The 21,203-nt window shown below is 34.7% G+C and overlaps 1 protein-coding gene across 1 annotated transcript in view; it reads right to left on the minus strand.

The window, feature by feature from the left end:
* The window catches only part of RNF17 (ring finger protein 17), a 125,354-nt gene that overhangs the window by 83,953 nt on the left and 20,198 nt on the right, over positions 1 to 21,203 (minus strand). The window contains exons 4-11 of the mRNA XM_044668311.1: positions 20,487 to 20,598; positions 19,379 to 19,459; positions 7,509 to 7,609; positions 5,937 to 6,108; positions 4,658 to 4,734; positions 4,224 to 4,298; positions 3,560 to 3,864; positions 714 to 800 (exon numbers count right to left, since the gene is read on the minus strand). Of these exons, the coding sequence (XP_044524246.1) occupies positions 714 to 800; positions 3,560 to 3,864; positions 4,224 to 4,298; positions 4,658 to 4,734; positions 5,937 to 6,108; positions 7,509 to 7,609; positions 19,379 to 19,459; positions 20,487 to 20,598 (1,010 nt within the window). The remainder of the gene's footprint in view (positions 1 to 713; positions 801 to 3,559; positions 3,865 to 4,223; positions 4,299 to 4,657; positions 4,735 to 5,936; positions 6,109 to 7,508; positions 7,610 to 19,378; positions 19,460 to 20,486; positions 20,599 to 21,203) is intronic.

Raw genomic sequence — 21,203 nt, forward strand, 5'->3', positions numbered from 1 at the left:
TACTAAACTTAGGTGCAAACACCTGCTTGGCATAGCCTTCTGCAACTTAGAACTCCTGCAAGAGATCTGCCAGTCTCATTCTCCCTGGTAGCTGGGCTTCCAGGTGTCACTACAACCGGCTGTCTATGCTTTAAAAGTAGAAAATCATCAGAAAGAGTTCCCCAAAATTGGTTATTATAAAAAAGAGTTTAGAGCTTAAATGGAGGGGGCAACCAAATCGTTCAGTGGATAGAGCCAGGCCTAGAGACAGGAGATTATGGGTTCAAATCTGGCCTCAGACACTTCTTAGTTATGTAATCTTGAGAAAGTCACTTAACCCCCATTGCCTAGCCCTTATTGCTCTTCTTTTTTTTTTTTAACCCTTACCTTCTGTCTTGAAGGCAGAAGAGTGGTAAGGACTAGGCAATGGGGGTTAAGTGACTTGCCCAGGGTCACCCAGCTAGGAAGTGTCTGAGGCCAGATTTGAACCCTCCTGTCTTTAGGCCTGGCTCTCAATCCACTGAACTACCCAGCTGCCCCTCCTTATTGCTCTTCTGCTTTGGAACCAATACAAAGTATTGATTCTAAGATGAAAGGTAATGATTTTTTTAATGGGATAAATTTCAACTACCTGGAAAATTCACCTTATTTCTGAATAGTGTTAGACAAATGAGATGTTAAAATATATACTGCAAATCTCACAAAGTCAAATATAAATAGTTGTTGAAACTTACCTGCTTTTAGACCGAAAGGAACTGACTTTTTCTGCAAAGGCTTTTTTTGATGTCTAGGAGCCTCCATAATATGCTCTATGAAGTATGCTTCACCAAAATAAGAAATAAATACAATTATATTAACTCTGTTAATGATCACAATAGCATACTGTTGTAGTTAAAGTTGTACCTGAATGGTAAGGCATGATTGCACCAGAAATTAACAGCATATAATGGATTCTCTCAATGCCAGAATTCACAAAGCATTCTAATAGCAAGGACAATATTACTGAAAGTTTTTCTCTGTTCTGTGTCATTTAAAAAAAACAAACCCAACCAACAAGATTTAGTAAGTTCCTACTATATACCAGGAACTATGTTAAGTACTGAGGATACAAGTATAATGAATGATACAATGGCTCCTTGGAAGGAGCTTATGTTCTAATGAAGGACATACATTCTGAATATAAAGAAAATAAATAGAAATAAATCAAATAATAAGTACAAGGTAATTTGAGAGTAATACTAGCAGTTGGGGTGAACAGAAGAGGTCTTCTGTCAAGATGGTGCTTGAATTGAATTTGGAAGGAATAAAGGGATTCTTTCAGACAAAGATGTAGAGGGAGGGGATTCTAGGCATTGAGGACGACTGACACAAAGATATAGAAATAGGACTAGAATGTCATATGTGAAGAAGATAGTCAATTTGGCCGGATCATAAAGTTGGAGAGGGAGAAAAATAAGTTAGAAAGAGGCTGCAGCTGCATTGTAACGAGCTTAAAAGGCCAAAGAATTTTAAATTTGATACTAGAGACAATAGGGAACCAGTCAACTGGGGAGAAAAGGGGTTTTATAAAGTCAGATGTGTATTTAAGGAAAATATTTTTGGTAGCAGTATTGGATGATGGACTGGAATGGGGAGAGATCTGAGGATAACCTATCAGGAGGTATTGTAATAACACAGGTGAGACAGGGTGAGGGCCTGAACTAAAGCTATAGCTGTATGTGTAAGGAGAAGATGTTGCGTGAGAGAAATGCTGTGAGGGAAGAAAAAGGCAAAATCTGGTAATTGATAGGATATATGAGATGAGGGAGTGAGGAATCCAGGATAATGTTATGATTACAAACCTGAGTGACTAGAAGAATGGTGGTGCCTTCAAAGGAGAGAAGTTTTGGGGGAAAGATAATGAATTTAGCTCTGATCATGTTGCATTTCAGATATTTGTATGTTGTTCGGTCATTTCAATCATGACCAACTATTCATGACTCCACTTTTGGTTTTCTTGGTAAAAATACTAGAGTAATTTGCCATTTCCTTTTCTAGCTCATTTTTTACAGAAGAGAAAACTGAGACCAAGTGTTAAGTGACTTGCCCAGAGTCATCCAGCTAATGTCCAAAGCCAGAATTGAACTCTGGAAGATGAGTTTTTTTTGACTCTAGGTCAAGTATTCTATTCACTGTGACACTTAGCTACCCTATCTCTATAATATCTGATTTTAAATGCCCAATAGGTAACTGGCGATGCAAGACTGAAGCTCAATGAAGAGAATGAGACTGGATATGTATATTTGTGAATCATCTGCATAGGAATAATAATTAAATCCAATTAAATCCATGAAAGCTCATGAAGTTATTGACATAGCATAGAGGAAGAAAAAAAGTCTATGTTACAAAAAGACCTTGGGAGTACACTCAATGTTATACAAAGCAGAATGGAGTAGAAAGACAGGTAAGAGGAGAACCAGGAAGGAATAGTGTCACAAAAAGCCCAAAGAAGAGAAGATGACCAATAATATATAGCAGAGAAGTCAAGAAAGATGAGGATTGAGAAAAGACCATCAGATTTGGCAGAAATCACTGGGAACTTTGGAAAAAGCAGTTTCAGGTGAGTAATGAAGTTAGAAACCAAACTGTCAATGGGTATGCAGTGAATGAGAAAGAAAATGAAGATTTGAAGTTTAAATAAAGAGTTTGGATGAGAAGAAGAAGAGAAATATGGGATAAGAAGTTGTATGGTCTAGTGAAATACTTTAAGGACAGAGAAGATTTGGGCATGCTTGAAAGCAATAGAGATGAAACACATACACAGAGTAAGAAAAGGAGAAAGGAAAGCAAAATTAGTCATGGTCACCAAAAGCACCCCATGCCAGCCCATTCTGTATTTCTCTAATCAAGATCCAAAACATAAGATTAATAGTAAATTAAGATAATAGCAAATAATTTAATATTCGTTGATTGATTCCGGCACAGGATTCATTACATGGTGATGAGGAACCAATAACCTTGTATCATAATTTTATTATTGAGTTATCATTTTAATTTTAAAATATTTATATATTTTGTGAAGTAAAAGTTTTAGATATTTATTGGTTAATTTAGAAGTCTGCATCAGTAGAATTTAACTTGAATTATTTTTACAAGGATTTGTATTTGGGATGTCAAATCTCAAATACATCTCCCTAAGATGAGATTGAAGAAGACACACAAAAAACAGTACCACTTTAGTCCCACCTTGTACAGAACTTTTAAATAAGTTACATCTGCTAATTTTTCAAATGTCTCATCAAACCAATCACATTCATAAATAATACATCAGATTAATTCATTTAGCTATCGCCACACTGAAAGGAATTAGCTAAAGAAGTACAAAGAGGAATGGGTACAGGGAATAAAAATCAGGGACAGAGAGAGAAACTAAAGGGATACTGACAGATACAAAGGGTGGGATCATAAGGAGGCTATACTAATCTTCTTAAAATCTGCAATGCCAATAGGAGGCCAGTTAGTACAGTAAGAAAGACATCTTATCCCTTCCATCACATAGATGAATTTTTGTTTGAATGACTCTTAATTTCACTTAACTTACTTTCCTGATCCTCTTCAATAATTTCTTCTATGATCACATCAGGGCTAGATCCCATCTGTGGTAAAACAGCAGCAGTTTTAGGGGATGACACAGACACTTTCTCATCTTGGTGCTGGGTACTCTTTGATTCTAAACGTGTATCACCAGTCTCATGCTGCATGAGGGGCTGTACTTCATCATCTACCACAGCAATTTCAAACTTATTCTTTTCTACAGACAGGTATGCATCACAATTTGAAAATTCCTTCTTATTAGTATATTTATGAAGATTCTGTCCAGTTCCTTCCTTGTCTTCAGAATGAAATCTGTTGGGAAAGCATTTAAAGAATGCTCAGGTTAATGAATTCTTAATTCTTAATTTTTCATACTGATTTGATATGACAGTCATTTCCTTTTCATGATAATTTTAATATTCAGACAGCTCTAAGAGCATTGTACCATTTTAAGCGCCCCAGCATCCATCAAAAAGTATAATAAGACCAGATTTAAATTCAAGTCTTCTGACTCCCAGCCCTGTATTCACTGTCTCTTTTACCTATCTCAAAAGGTATGAAATCATAAATCTTACAATGTCTGACGTTTAACCTGAATTTCTGACATATTTTGTGAAATGGGCCATATCAGATTAAACAATTATTTTATCATTCTAATGTAAAAGACTTACTTTGAAGTTTCTTCAAATTCAATCTTCCCCATATTTTTAAATATACAGACAATTTCATTACAATTCATATTCAACCTATTAAAAAAAGTACAAGTGTTATATTTAGTTAGATAATTGAAATTAAACAACTCCTGACTTTCATCTGATCAATGTGATTAAACAAAAAATGATTGGCTTGTTATGCAAGACAAAAATAATAATTCCTAATTTTTATAATTATATTTAAATCACTTGGGAAAACCCCCCCCAAGTTCAATATATATACTATTAATTAAATTCATGTGTGTGTATATATATATACACACACTATTAATTTATATTATATACACTAAATATATAAATTTATATATATTATTAATTAAATTTAAGCTCAGATATCATGTCTTTTAAAATATTTAATAGCTGTATGTTCTTCTAAAACATTAGTTATTCACCTGGGAGAACTTCTGAATTTCAGAGAACTCACTTCTGACAATTCACTCTCAAATGCTAACTTCAAAGTTCGGATAATCTGGAATTAAAAGACATACCAAAAGTAATTTATGAAATTAAGTTTGTTGGCTCTCTTGAAACAGAAGTGTGGCTATTTTCTGGGAAAAGTATGAAACAAAATCTCAGAAAGAAAATTACAGGCAACATGCATTCTACCTTCTGATAGTGATACTCAGCATGGCTATTTATTGAATCAGTATTCTCTGAGTGCCTTTGTACAATTCACTGTTAGGTACTGATGGAGAACAAAAAAGGTAAAGTCTGTATTCCTAAGTTTATAACCTACTTGGGAAAATTAAAGGGATTTAATTCCATTTAACAAATAATAAGAACTATAGACACGAAAAGAAAAGTAAACAAAGGATAAAGGGGAAAGGGGTGTTCTAATGACTATCCATTTCTTTGGCTGAGGTGTTGAGGGGACCTGAGAAGGTGGTGTCTCCATCCCCCCCTCCACTTTAAAATCAAACCACCTGGCAATGCAAACTGCATGCCTGAAGATGTTTGTTTGCTGGCATAGTAAGACAATGAAATTACAAAGGGTCTCTAGACTAGTGTTAAAGGGATAGAAATTATATTTCCCTTTTCTTTAGGTAATGATTCTAACCTCCTCTCCAATTCCTCTCCCTTCTCTTTTTTCCCAAAAATAATGAAAATGACAGTCATTTATTATGACTTGAACACACATGCATGCATACACAAATTTTCCCATTTCTTCTGGCCAAAAGCCAGGGCTCCAATAATATTTTATAATGTATCCATAGACTGTAGGCTAGATATGTTGGATATATGTATATTTAATAAAGTATCTTGAATTTTTTTCCCTTTTGCTCAATAACACTAACAAAGGTTAAATAGATTTCACTAAGAAACTTAAAAATGGCAAGAGGTTCCAGGATGAAAGCTAGGATCATCCATTTGGATATATACATATTTATATATTGTCTCTCCACCAGTAGAATGTAAGCTCTGTGAAGGCACTACTTTTCAAGTTTGTTTTGAAGTCTCTAATTGCTTAACAAAGTATCTGCCATATAGTAAGATTTAAAAATTGTTTGTCCAGGGCTTAGCATAGTGCTTCACTTAAGTGCTTAATAATGCTTGCTGACTGATTTAATTTTTGTGTTTAATCATAAAATCATGTTCCCACACTTCCTATAGCCTCAAAAAATGCAGAATTAATCATCACCAAAATATTTTTCAATGATTTTCCAAAATTACCTGATTCAAGTCACAATAAGTTCTTAGAGAAGGTGCCATTTTTAATTCTTTTGCTATTCTCATAGCTGCATCCAAATCATTTTTTTTTCCTTCAATATATTTTTTGGCCATTATGATATCGCCTAAATAGTCCTCTGTACTTCTCACAACTTCTTCATACAGACTTCTTTTCCTTCATTAAAGACAAAATTTTGTAGCCATTTATATTTAATTTAATTTTTAGGAACTGAACCATGTTAGATTTTTAAAAAGCTTTCATTGAGAATGTCATTTTAGATGTTGCTAACAATCATCATGCAATAATTAAGTTACATATAAAAGTTTCTTTTGAATAATGCATTCAGTTTCTACTATAGGTACATATTATAGCTAAAAATGGACATTTTAATCCAAGGAAAAATTATTTTGATAAAATTATAAAGTCCTATGCAAATGTAAGATATTAGGATGCGTGTCATGGGTTTGATTTGACAGTATTTTCATACACTGAAATACTTGTATTTCTACCAGTCTTTTTTTTAAACCCTTATTTTCTATCTTAGAATCAGTACTATCAGTCTCAAAGCAGAGGGCTAGACAATTGAGGCCAAGTGTCTTAACAAGAGTCACAAAGCTAGAAGTGTCTGAGTGCCAGATCTGAACCTAAGATTTCCTGTCTCCGGGTCTAGTTCTCTATCTACTGAGCTGCCTGAGTATGTCCACTCATCTTGAATGTTTCATCAGGGAACTCAGTCTTTTAAACATAATCCTAAAATAAAGACCTTAGTCAAGAACAAAGGAATATTTTTTTCCCAAAGGCCCATAAACAGAATATACTGATAGAAGTTCTTTCTATAATATCAAAGAACTGGAATCAAAAGAGATGTCCATCATCAAATGATTAAACAAATTATATGGTACATAAATAGAAAGAATAGAGAGGCCTGGAAAGAATATAAGAAACAATGCAAAACAAAGTAAGAAGAGCCAAGAAAATAAGACAGATAACAACGGGGTAAATGGAAAGAAACAACACCATAAATCAAAAATGAATTTGAAAAATTATAAAAAACAGGTTTGACCCAAAAGAAAAATGAAAATAATTCCTCCCTCTGTTCTTTTTCAGAGAAATGGGAGGAAAGGAGGGAAAGAGTATTCACAAATGTGAACACTGTCAGATTCTTTTTCTCTCTTCTCCCTTTTCCTTTAAACACACACACACACACACACACACACACACACACACACACACACACACACACACACACACACACACGATAGTTCTCTGGGAAAAGGGGAAGAGGGAATTATACAGGGGGAAATTTAGGCAATATAAAAAGCAAAAAATATCAATTTATTTTTAGAACAGAAAAAAATAAGGAAAGGAGACTACATCAAAACTTGACATATATTCTTCCTTTTTTGAGGTTAGTTTTGGCATCAAGACCCAGGTCTATCTTCTGACAAGTGTACTCATTTTAAATGACAGCAGCATAAGATGACACAGCAAAAATTTGTTTTTCTTTAGACAAAGCATTCTCTTAATTTTAAAAATTTCTGTTTTGATCAATTAAATGTGTTTTGTTTACTTACCTTGACTTAAGTGAAGTAAAAAGCTGATGAAATTTTTCCTCAAGAACCTCTAGAAGACTGTCTGTTTCTTGTTTTGTTTGATTTTCTAGGCATTCCAGCATCTAATTTTATTTTTAAAATATTTATAAAGTTAACAAGTTATCTTTATACAGAGTAAGTCTTTCACAAAGTTATTTAAAAAGTAAGTAATAATAGATCAGTTAGTGGTAGAGCTAGGATGGTGGAGAAAGTATAGGGACCCATCTGATTTCTACCAAATTAACTGTAGTCCAAAAAAGCAATAATCTAATGCCTCAAAATGAATTCTGGAGCAATATAACCCAGAGGTAAAGGGGACCAGCAACTGCTCAGAATATTATAGGGGTTCCTCTGCTGGTTCTGGGTATAAGATTCTTGTTGCATTGCATTACCAATTATGCAGAACCGGGTCGCAGTCCTGGGGGGACAGTCGCAAGGTAAGAAGGAGCACCAGTATATACCAGCACTTGTAGCTGCAGGGGAGTAGGACACCCTGGTCACAGTTCCAAGGGGTAAAAGAGTGCTCAAGGTTACTCACAGATCAAAGCACAGGTCAAGAGAGGTTTAAACACACCTCTCCTTATATCAGACCACCATAGAAGAATGGGAAGCAGATAGATCCCCAGTGCCAGCTCTGAAGGCAGCAACACAAAGAACCTGAAGTTTGGAATAGTGCTCCCTTGACCACAGTTGCAGTCCGATTCTAACAGATTTTTAAACTAAAAAAGGCAGGAAAATGAGCAAACAACCAAAAAAAAAGAAAAGAAAGAAAGAAATTCAACACAGAAAGTTATTCTGATGACAGAGTAGACTCAACTCAAAAGAAGACAACAAAGTCAATACAGCTGTCTATAAAAGCCACCTAGAAAAATATTCATTGCTCTCCAGTCCAGAAAGAATTAATGGAGAAGCTCAAAAAGGATTTAAAAAATCAAGGAGGAGGAAAAAACAGGAAAAGAAATGAAAGTGATAGAGGAAAATAATGAAAAAAGAATCAACAGCTTGGTAAAGGAGGCACAAAAAAATGCAGAAGAAATTGATACCTTAAAAAACAAAATAGGCTAATTGGTAAAATGGGTACAAAAATCCAGTGAAGAGATGTTCTTAAAAAGCAGAATTGGCCAAATGGAAAAAGATATCCAAAAATGTGCCAAAGAAAAGAACTTGCTCTGAGTCACACAACTGGGAAGTGTATAAGACCAGATTTGAACCTAGGACCTCCATTCTCTAGGCCCGGCTCTCAAACCATTGAGCCACCCAGATGTCCCTAGGAATAGAACTTGAAAGACAGAATTGGTCCTTTGGAAAAAGAGGTACAAAAATTCACAGAGGAAAAGAACTTTACAAAGAAGAATTAGCCAAATGGAAAAGAAGGCACAAAAACTCACTCAAGAAAATCATGCCTTTTAGCCACACCACTGCTGGGTTTATACCCCAAAGAGATCAGAGGGAAAAAGACATGTACAAAAACATTTATAGCTGCACTCTTTGTAGTGGCAAAAACCTGAAAAACAAGGGTATGCCCTTCAATTGGGGAATGGCTGAACAAATTGTGGTATATGCTGGTGATGGGATACTATTGCTCTCAAAGGAGTAATGAACTGGAAGAATTCCATATGAACTGGAATGACCTCCAGGAATTGATGCAGAGTGAAAAAAACAGAACCAGAACATTATACAGAGACTGATACACTGTGGTAAAATTGAATGTAATGGACTTCTCTACTAGCTGCAAAACAATGACCCAGAACAATTCTAAGGGACTTATGAGAGAGTACTATCCACATTAAGAGGAAGAACTGTGGGAATAGAAACACAGAAGAAAAACAACTGCTTGAAAACATGGGATGATGGGGATATGATTTGAGATGTAGGCTCTAAACAACCACCCCAGTGCAACTATCAATAATATGGAAATAGGTCTTGATTAATGACACATGTAAAACCCAGTAGAAATGCATGTCAGCTATGGGGGGGGGGGGGTTTGGAGGTGAGGCGAGAGAAAGAAAATGAATCATGTAACCATGGAAAATTTTTCTAAAAAAATAAAAAAGTGAATTAAAAAAAGAAAATCATGCCTTAAAAATTAGAATTGAGCAAGTGAATGCTAATGACTCTATAAGACAAAAAGAAATAGTCAAAAGAATGAAAAAATAGAAGAAAATGTGAAATATCTCATGGGAAAAATAAGTGACCTGAAAAATAAATCCAGGCAAGATAATTTAAGAATTATTGGACTATCTGAAAGCCAGGATAAAACAAAACAAAACAGAATCTTTCAAGAAATCATCAAGGAAAACTGCTCTGATATTCTAGAACCAGAGGACAAAATAGAAATTGAAAGAAGTTACCAATCATCTCCTGAGGAAGATCCCAAAAGTCTAACTCAGGAATATTATAGTCAAATTCCAAAATTCCCAGATCAAGGAGAAAATTTTCCAAGCAGCCAAAGAGAAACAATTCAAATATTGTGGAGCCACAGTTAGGCTAACACAAGACTTAGCAGTTTCTACATGAAAGGACAAGAGGTCCTGAAATATGCTATTCCAGAAAGCATTAAAGCTAGGACTTCAACCGAGAATCATTTTCCCAGCAAAATTGAGCATATTCCTTCAGTGGGAAATATGGGGATTCAATGAAATAGAGGAATTTCAAACATTCTTGATTAAAAAACCAGAGCTGAATGAAAATTTAATTCTCTAATACAAGTTTCAAGAGAATCATAAAAAAAGTAAAGTGGAAAGAGAAATCAAGACATTCAATAAGGTTAAATTGTGTGTGTTCCTACATGGGGAGATGATTCTTGGAACAACAAAGAACTATGTTATTATTAGGGCAGTTAAGAGGAGTGTATATAGAGGGTGAGGGTGAGTTGAATATGATGGGATTATATAAAAGATAAAATTAAGGCATAAAAAAGAGGAATGCATTGGGAGGAGGGGGAAGGGAAAAATAGAATCAGTAAATTATTGCACATAAAAGAGGTATGAAAACATTCACAATGGAAGGGAAGACGGGGTAAGTGAACCTTACTGTCATCAGAATTGGCTCAATGAGGGAATAGCATACACAATAAAATGGATATAGAAAGTTATCTTACTCTATAGGAAAACAGGAGGGGAAAGGGTTAAGAGAAGGGGGGTGGGGATAATAGAAAAGGGCAAATTGTGAGAGTGGAGGTCAGAAACTAAACAGGGCTAAATAGGATGGTAAGTAGTACATAGTAATCATAATGGTACAAATTTTTTTACAAGTCTCTCTTCCCTCATTTCTCAAATACATAGCAAGGTAAGTTGAACATATAAGAATACAAGTCAATCTCAATTGATAAATGGTCAAAGGATATAAACGGTAATTAAAGCTCTCTACAGCCAATGCAAAAAATGCTCTAAATCACTATTAGAGAAATACAAATTAAAACAACTCTGAGGTATCACCCCACATCTATCAGATTGGCTATTATGAAAGAAAAGGAAAATTTGGAGGGAATGTGAGAAAGGTAGGACATAAACGTGTTGTGGGGAAGTTGTGAACAGAGTCAATCATTCAGGAGAGCAATTTGGATCTATGCCCAAAAAGCTATAAAACAGTACATACCCTTTGATTCAGGAATACCATTACTAGTTTTGTATCCTAAAGAGATAAAAAAAAAAAAAAGAAAAGGACCTAGATATACAAAAATATTTAAAGTAGCTCTTTTTAGGGGGACAAAATTTGGAAAGTGAGGGAAATGGCTAAGTTATAGTTTTGATTGTAATGGAATATTAGTGTGCTATAAGAAATGATGAGCAGGAGGAGCTCTGAAAAACCTGGAAATACTTATACAAACTGAATCAGAGTGAAATAAGAAGAATCAGGAGAACATTTTACAGTGACAGGAATATGTTATATGTTACTATAAATAGCAGCTATTCTCAGCAATACAATGATCCAAAACTCTCCTAAAGGACTCATGATAAAAAATGCTATCTACTTCCAGGAAAAAAAAAAAAAAGAACCATCTGTATCTAGTTTCACTTTCTTAATTTTTTCTATTTGAGCTTCCTTCCACAAAAGGATTAATATGGAAAAATGTTTTACATGATTGCACATGTAAAATCTTTAGGAGATTGTTTAATTTCTCAAGGGGCGGTGGGGAGTTGGGGTTAAGGAAGAGAGGGAGAGAATTTGAGATTCAATATTCTTTGAAAAAATATTGGAAACTGTTTTACATGTAATTGGTGGGGAGAGAGTAAGTAATAATTGTTGTTTCTTAAACCAGTAGATTTATAGTCCTATGATGGTAGATTACAATTTAGCCATACTTCTTTAAGCTATGGAAATTGATTTTCCACAAATCTTTCACAAAAGGTATGCATGCTATGAAGGCCACTAAATTAATGGATATCTCTCTAAAGTATTCAATCTCTTGGCAGTTTGTTACTCTCTACTCTCATTACATGACCAATCCACCTCCTCCTTCAAGTCAAACATCTCTTTAATTACATCTTTTCAGTACTTCTTCTGCAGTCAGCATAACTCCCAGATTACTGAGTCATGTACTTAAAGCTGTGGAAAAACTTGGAGATCATCTAATCCATTTTATAGACAAGGAACCTGAAGCCCTATGGAGGTGAACTGACTTATTGAAAGCCTAAATTATGATTATGCAAGAATCTAAACCCAAGTCCAAAAGTATTAAGTGGTTTCAGTCTGTGCCAAAGCCAGGATAGGCCCCTCCAATGAATGGGACTCATGGGCACCAAACATCTTTTCCACTGTCCTCTGGATCATTTACAAATCTGAAATGATGATGTTGAGATGTGAAAACATAGAAGTGCCCCAAGAGAGGAGATATGGCATAAAACAGACCACTTTTGCAAATTCAAGATGAATTTCCTATTTAGCAGGGAAGGTTCTTTAGTGGGTCCTACTTGCATGATATTCATCGAATTAAGCCCCAGAATTCTACAAAGGCTCTTTAATGAGATCCGTGGCTGATTAAGTGATATATAGGCCTAGTAATCTCCAAGGAAAAAACAAGTAGAGGAAGAATGCTGATTTCCAATGGGGATGGATAACACACTGAATTATTTTATTAGGACCCATAATCCTCAAGCGTTACTGCAGGTAGACAATAAACCAAGTAAGCAATTGAATATGATGAAAGTAGGCCAGATCATAATTGAGAAATTATGTAGTATTTTCCTTTTAACAAAGACAATTTCTAAAGGGTTTTCATGAAGAAGAGGAATCAGATTTGTTTTGCTTAATCCAAGAGAGCAGAACAGGTCCACCTTGCAGAGAAGCAGATTTCATTTCCATACAAGAAAAACTTAATGTTTAGAACTGTCAAAAAGTAAAATGACTCCTGAAGGACTTATGAGAAAGAATGTTGCCCACATTGAGAGAAAGCATTATAGGAGTAGAAACACAAAAGAAAAACATATGATTTATCGCTTGTATATATGGGTATATGATTTGGAGTTTGGGCTTTATATAAGTTTTGCTCTATAGCAAAAATGAGTAATATGGAAATAGGATATGGAAATAGGTATCAAGTGATAACATTTGTACAACCCAGTGGAATTGCTTATTGGCTCTGGGAGGGGGGAGGGAAGGGAAAGGTAAAGAAAATAAATCATGGAAACACAGAAAAATATTTTTAAAATAAATAAATTTTTTAAAAAAGTAAAATGAAATGGAAAAAGGGAGGCATGCGTTTTCTACTGCTGGAGATCTTCAAATGGAGACATGTCAAGAAAGGTGATGAGGAAGGAATTGTAATTTGGATTTGACCAGAAACCCCTGAGATTCCAACTCTGAAATCCTATGAAATTCAATACTCAAAGCACTAAGGTGGCCTTTTTTCCAAGTTACTTTCTTATTCTCCAGAGGGAAAAAAAGGCAATCACAATATTTTTGCATTGACAGTTATGTACTTTGACTTCTCAGCATTTTTGAAAATATCATCTCCGATTAGAATAGCCATTCTTTCTCACTTGAACTAAGTTTGTTCAAAGGGTGTGATGGAATATCCTTTGCCATTTAAAAAAATATGTTAGATATATAAACCAATAGAATTGCTTGTCACCTCTAGGAGCGGGAGGGAGAAAACATGAATCATATAACCATGGAAAAATGTTCTAAAAAATAAATTAAATAATGTGGAAAAATGTTAGAATATTTTCATAAAGGCTTACTCCAAGTGTTACCTGTGGGTAACACTCGTTACAAACATAACAGTGACATAGTTTTCTCTAAGTTTTCTATCATTTGACTTTTAGTGGAATTTCAGAAATAAAAAATATTAAAAATCATAAGCTTTAGAATGACAAATATGTTAAAGTAAATCCTGTTTAATAACTCTCTATAACAATCTAATCAGTAACAATTCATAGTCTCAACAGCCTGGTCATAGATACTAATTAGATATCACTGGTAGGCAGGTAAATAACAAAAATGTTAAATATGAAATCTGCTCAGATTTAGTTCTACAAGTATTTAGAATTATAGTATCTGTTCTGCCGGCTATGTTAACTTTAACTTAAACCATTTATTTTCTTAGTGGCTAATGATAATAGCTAACTTTTATATAGCATCTGTTATATGCTGGACACTGTGCCAAGTATTTTATAAATATTACCACCTCTTTTTATCCAACAATCCTCTGAAGTAGGTGCTGTTATTACCCTTATTTCACAGATAAGAAAACTGGGCAAGCAGAGGTTAAGTGACTTGCCTTGCAAGGTAACAATAAGTATCTGAGACTGGATTTCATCTTTACTAAATCCAAATCTCTGCTTGCTTTTCTTAACAAACAAAGCTGTTCTTTAATGTTCTTCCAATGTAGTAGTAATGCCATAAAGTACTGGTTTGTAAGGTGCTACATAATGTGAATAGGACTTTGTGTGTATTTTCTCCTTTAAAATAAGGAATTATATATAAAAATAATTATATAGACAGTAATTTTGAGAATAATAGGCAAAACATTCTTTTTGATATCTTGCACCAAAATTTCCTTTATTCTTCTTTACTCTGGGAATATTACATACCCCTCAAACCAGCAATCATGAGCACTGAACAAACTTCAAGCCAAAAAATTTTCTGTGTCCAATTTAATTTGGAAAATGTTATAAGTCAAAGGCTTTCTGTCCCTAAGAATGAAAAATTCTCCTTTTTCATTTAGTTTTTGCTCTCTTCTCAGCCATTTATCATCCCTATAGATATTTAAGACTACCATTATAGTTGATCTCTATTTATTCCTTCCATTTCTATTCCCTCTTGCTTCTTTTGTTTGGCATTCATAGGAAAAGGATGGACTTTTGTTGACAGATAGTACCATTTCAACATTTGCTCCATGTATGCAATGATGTACATTATTACAATATGGAAGGGATAATTTTTAGATATGTTCAATAATCTGTGGAGAAAATTCTCACTACAAATGCTCTTCTACAATAATATCCCAAATTCATTGTCAAGTCCAAAAATCAAGGAATAAAGCCTTCTATATGAGTTTTGATATTATATTATATTAGAATATTAAGGATATTATATTATATTAGAATATTAAAGGAGAAGGATATTAGAAAATGAGTACTGTTTTATTAGTTTAGAGATAAGAATTAGAGAAGCTGGCTTGAGGAAGAATTGGGAGTTTCAAACAGAGCTGAGACAGTATGTTAATTTCAAATATTGACAGTTGTAATCATTTTCCTGTGACAGTTACTCTCTCTGGGTGTGGCAATTTGACAGTTGGTCTCTGGCCATTGGCAGAGTAACACACAGGGACTTTCTTTCTCTCTCAGGACTGGAGAAGGTAACATCTTTGCCTCTCTCTGAGTAAAATACCTGAAGGAGCTTAATGTTTTCTTTTCCAACTTGGGAAGCACTACTGATTATTTATTGCTGTTTATAGATTGATTAAACTCTGAGAAGACCAAAGAAAATCTGGTCTTTGGTTTGGACTCTGAGTCTGTTAAGACTCAGAGTCCAACTTGATTCTTGTTGAGACTCAACCAGTTGGCTTTTGTTATTTTTATAACTTAAAGGCAAAGTTAAGAATTTTAAGGATAATAGTGATAGTTTTATTTAGAATAGTATAAATTTGCGTTAGTCAGATCAGGAAGGATTAGTGTAGCCTATGAAACACAGGAGAAGCAGTTCCTTGTGGAACCAGGAAGTTTTATTTGGGTGGAGTTAAAATCCCTTAGAATTAGAAATCCTTTTTATTCTTATATATTTTAAATAAATAGTTTATTTTTCTATAATAAGAGTCTCTTTAGTGTTCCTTGTGCCTGGCCCTGAAAGGAAGTTCATCTATAATCTTCACTTCACTTTATCACTGAAGATATTTTTGATTACATCTATCAAAAGTATCTGAAACAGTTTTGAACCTTTATTTCCATAGTTTTTGCCCTTTAATTTTGTAGCTTGCCTATATTATTTGTATAGTTTAATGAGTCACAAAGGACAAAGAACCAGAACCTCTGATTTTAAGGGTCCAACTGTCAACTTAGGCAGTTTGAACCGTTATCTTGGCAGGGGGTCTGTTGAAGCAGCTAGATACAGTAGAATCAGGGGGAAGGGAATAACATCTATCAGATAACAGATGATATTCCAAAAGGCTAAATGGGCTACAGATTCTACAGATGTAGGTTTATTAAAATCAGCAACACCTGTTGAAGTGCTGACTAAAGGAGGTCCACCACCATGCATTCTACAATATTCACTTAGTAAAGAGACCATTATGAGATCACCCCAATAATAAATTCATTATTGCAACAAGACATAATAATACCACGCATCTCTGAATATAACACTCCAATTTTACCAGTTAAAAAACCCAAGCTAGATGCCAAAGGACAAATAGTCTACTGATTCATTCAAGACTTAAGAACTGTCAACGATCATGTGGTAAAATCTTACCCAGTTGTACCAAGTCTTGTTACCATCATTTCATCTATCCCAAGTCACGTAAAATATTTTACTGTGGTTGATTTATGTTCTGCCTTTTTCTCAACAGTTACACATGAAGACTCACAAAAGATATTTGCATTCACATGGCAGGGAAATTAATATTCATGATCCCGTTTGCCACAGGGATTCTGTGAAAGTCCTTCATTGTTTTCTCAAATCTTAAATAAAGATTTGAAAAATGTTCAGTTCAAGGATAGTAAGCTCATTCACTTTATAGATGATTTACTTTTAGCATTACCATCTGCAAGTGTGCCTATGTGATAATAAACATCTTCTGTGTGAGCTCTACAAAAGGGGACACAAAATATCAAAACCTAAACTTCAATGGTGTCTTCCTCGCATAGAATATTTAGGGTTTATGCTGTCTGAGAGGTCCAAAAGCATTCCCCAAAAGAGAGTAGCAGACATACAAAAGCTGAGTGCTCCTAAGACCAAAAGGCAGCTCAGAACCATCTTAGGAACCACAGGATTTTGCAGACAATGGATACCTAATTATGGTGAACTTACAGAACTACTGACTGCTTTAATAAAAGACACTGAGAAAGATCCACTGAAGCTAAAACCAGAGCATTTATAAGCAATTGCAAAGTTAAAGGAAGCAATATTATCAGCTCCTATTCTTGGTATTCCTAATTATTCTAAACCATTCTTGCTCTACAAGCGAAAGGGAATAGTTTCAGGAATTTTGATGCAGAGCTTAGGACCAAACCAACATCCTGTTGCAATTATTCTGGTCAACTAGATCCCATAGCCACAGGAATAGCTCCATGCTTAAGAGGGGTGGCAGCAACTGCATTGCTTGTTACCAAATCTGCAGATTTCATGTTAGGCTGCCCACTGACAGTTTATTGTTCACATGAAGTCGAGGCACTTCTGCAAAAGTTCAAAACACAGGCATTTTCAGATCAAAGCCTGGCTAAATATGACATAGTGCTTTTGGGGAATGAACACATAATGCTAAAGAGATGCAATACCTTAAATCCAGCTATATTATTACCCAATTTACCAACACAGGGGGAACCATTGCATGATTGTGAAACTGTAGTGCAATTAATAGAAAGACCTTGAGAAAATCTGTCAGACATATCTCTTGACAAGCCTGACCTGATCTTATTCACAGAGGATCATCATATATGCAGAATGGAGTAAGATTTAGAGGTGCTATGGTAGTAAGTCAATTTGAGACCCTATGGTTTGCTTCACTACCTACAAACCTAAGTGCTCAAGGAGCAGAATTTCTTTAAAACACGCATGCAAGCTTGCAAGAGACAAACATGCAAATATTACACTGATTCCAAATATGCATTTGGAATTTGCCATGCCATCAGTTGTCTGGCTTCAGAGAGGATTTTTAACGTCTAGTGGGAAAAGAATCACTCATGCAGAAATAGTTCAAGAATTATTGTCATCTCTCCAACTACCAAAGGAGTTGGCAGTGATTTACTGCAAAGGGCATTCTTTAGGACAAGACTTAGTTGCCAGAGGAAGTTGTAAGGTGGACGTAGCTGCACAATATGCTGCACAAAATGCTCCAGCTTGTATTATAAATCTCTCTGTGATAGATACCACAGATCTAGAAAAAAGTACAATGACAAAAAGGTTCAGAAGTGGGAGAAAAATTTTGGAGCTAGAAAAGAAAATGGGATTTGGATAGCGTCAGTAGGAAAACCAATTCTTCCAAAAGCATTTTACTCTTACATCTGCCAGATAATACACAAAAAGGGTTGTTTTGGGATACAAGCATTAATTGATACTATCAAAAGAACTTGGATAGCTCTGGGAATTAGCACTGTGGCAAATAAAATCTTCTCAGCTTGCTCTGTGTGCACAATATAACCAAAGCATATTTAAGCAAAAAGCTTTTGGTGGTCATCCACTAGCTCACACACCATTTGAGCATTTGCAATTAGATTATATTAACATGCCCAAATCAGGACAATTTAAATTTTGTCTAGTAATAGTGGACCAACTAACTAGATGGCCAGAAGTTTTTCCATCTAGTAAAAACACATCAAGCTTTGTAGCCAAAATGTTGTTGAAAGAGATCATCCTAAGATTTGGTATATCACTGAGAGTAGATTCTGACAAAGGGAGCCATTTTACAGATTCAGTTCTAAAACAAGTTTATGAGAATCTGGGTATCCCACCAAAATGTCATGTTCCATATCACCACAAAGTTCTGGTCAAGTGGAGAGACTAAACAGAGAAATCAAAAGTATGGTTGGGAAATTATAAATGGAAACTTATTTGAAGTGGCCAGAGATTTTGCCACCAAAGCAATTCTATCTGCATACTAGACCAAGAGGAGATGTGCATATCTCACCATATGAAACGTTATTTGGACATTCACCATTGTAGGCAAAAATTTTTAAGACAGCCTATGTATCTTTGCTTGGAGGAGATCTTGCATTTGCTGAATACATCACAGAATTACAAAACAGGGTTAGAGAATTGCAAGAAATGGGAATTTTAACTCAAGGGAGTCTGTTAGATTATGTACTCAATATGATAAAACCTGGCGATTCAGTTTAATGATATAAACGTCTGATATACATGATATAAAGTCTACAAGAAGAAGCCTTAAAATATATATTCATTTATTTCTGGGATTATTTCTGGGTATCAGTAATATTCTACTAATTAACCCGGCAGGTTATTGGGGAGAGGGAATATTTCCTATAAAGAATTTTCATGCACAGAGATACTAGACTTATGAAAAACCTCAGATAAAACCTAATGTCTGGTAAAGTTTGACAGTGTGAAAACACATAAGCTTTTATCTGCTCACTGGCACATCAAAATGGAAATGTGAAAGGACAACATGTGCTTTTTTGATCCATAAAAAATAACACTCTTTAGTAGGGATGAAAACCAACAACCTTTTAGCCTACCTTTTCTGCAGCACTTAGTTGTTCAAAATTATAACCAGCTATCTTCAAAGCTTCATCGATTTCTTGTGTCATTTTAGTTTCCTGGGTGGGAGGGAAAATAACTTCCCAATAGTAAAAAGCAGATTAAATGATATTCCAACATCATATTCACCTATGACCTACTGCTTTAAAAGAAAAAGATGGCTAAACAATCATAATTTCAGGATGGAGATGGAGAAACTAAGTAAGCCTGCTTAGCACTAATATAGAGTGTCATTCAATATTGTTTTGAGGTTGGTTATTGGTGACACTAAACTAAATTGGGCTTTAGAGCTTTAGGGTTAGAAGAAACTTGGTGGGTCATCTAGACCAGTGATGGGCAAACTATCACCCACAGACCAGATATGGCTCCCTGAAATGTTCTATCCGCCCCCCTCCCACACACACATTATTCCTAATCTGATGTATGCAATGAGTAGGATACAATACAATGAAACTTCAAAAGAAACAGACTGACAGATGGGCATTTCCTTTCCTTTGGCCCCCTCTTTAAAAAGTTTGCCCATCACTGATCTACCCCACACAGGAAACTGAAGCCCAGAAAAGTTCAGTTTCTGTTCCAATATTACAGAGTTAATGATTTTAGTTCTTTTAAAAAAATTTTAATTATTTTATTTCTAAAAAAAGTTAACATGATATTTAAGGTTATTTGGATTAAAGACTGGATGTCCCATCCTCCCAAAAACTCAGGTAGAGATTGTAAAAAACCAAAACAAGGTGGGGGTGGGGTGGGGTTTCTACTTAAGACTTTAGAAATTTATATTTTAACATCTACACTTTGGAGAATATGGATTCTGTAGGCAAATATAGGCTACAGAGAAGAAAATGAGAGAAATGAGGGGAAAAGAAATGTGAAGAGGACTGAGCAAAATAGAATGGTAAAGTAAGAATAAGGGAGGTTATAGGTGAGGTGAGAAACCACAAAAAAAAAACCTGGAAGAGAAAAACAAAGAAACAAAAAATAGGAATTTTAAAAAGTACTAGACAGCTAAAAACAACGGATGAAAAAAGCTATAGGGAACAGAGTAAAAACATTTGCCTCAATCCTAAGAAAATAGTGTTTTCATACTGTCACAACTGATGATGGGTTCAGAATAGGCCTCTGTAGAGTGGATGAATTTTCTAAACCAACAATCTGCTGACCAGTCGTTTTCTTGAAATCCTGAGAACAATTCCTTATCCTAGAAAAGGGCACAGCAAGGAATTAATATATATACATATGCCAATATTTCTTTAAAAAAATCTTCAACACTCTAAGATATATTCAGTGATTTCTAGTTTTCATTTTAAGTAATCAGTTAATTGTGCTAAATAAGGATAAAAACATGAGATAATTTAAAATCTTTTTCTACATATGGAATGCCTACCATGCACAAGACATGGGAAGAGAATAAGCATTTATATAGCACCTTAGTATATAATGGGCACTGAGTTATAAATATTTTTATATCACTGATCCTCACAACCACCCTGGGAGTTTACAGATGGAAAACAGACAAAATAACATGCCCAGGGTTACAGAGCTATTAAGTGTCTGAGGCTGAATTTTAATTCAGGTCTTCCTTCATTAAAGACAGCAAATTAAACATTATGGAGGACACAAAAAGATGAAAGAAAGAATTATTAATTCTCCTTGTCTCTAATACTCACTGGTGGAGGTACAGATTACCACTGAAAATTACTGAGAAAAAGAATGGAATTTCGTTAAGAACTCAATAATTCTGAATAAAAATGGGCTTTATTTCTTTTAGTCTTGCCTACTCCCTATTTATAGATATCCTATGAA

Source organism: Gracilinanus agilis, chromosome 3, assembly GCF_016433145.1.
Source record: "Gracilinanus agilis isolate LMUSP501 chromosome 3, AgileGrace, whole genome shotgun sequence".
In the NCBI taxonomy this organism is placed as follows: Eukaryota; Metazoa; Chordata; class Mammalia; order Didelphimorphia; family Didelphidae; genus Gracilinanus; species Gracilinanus agilis.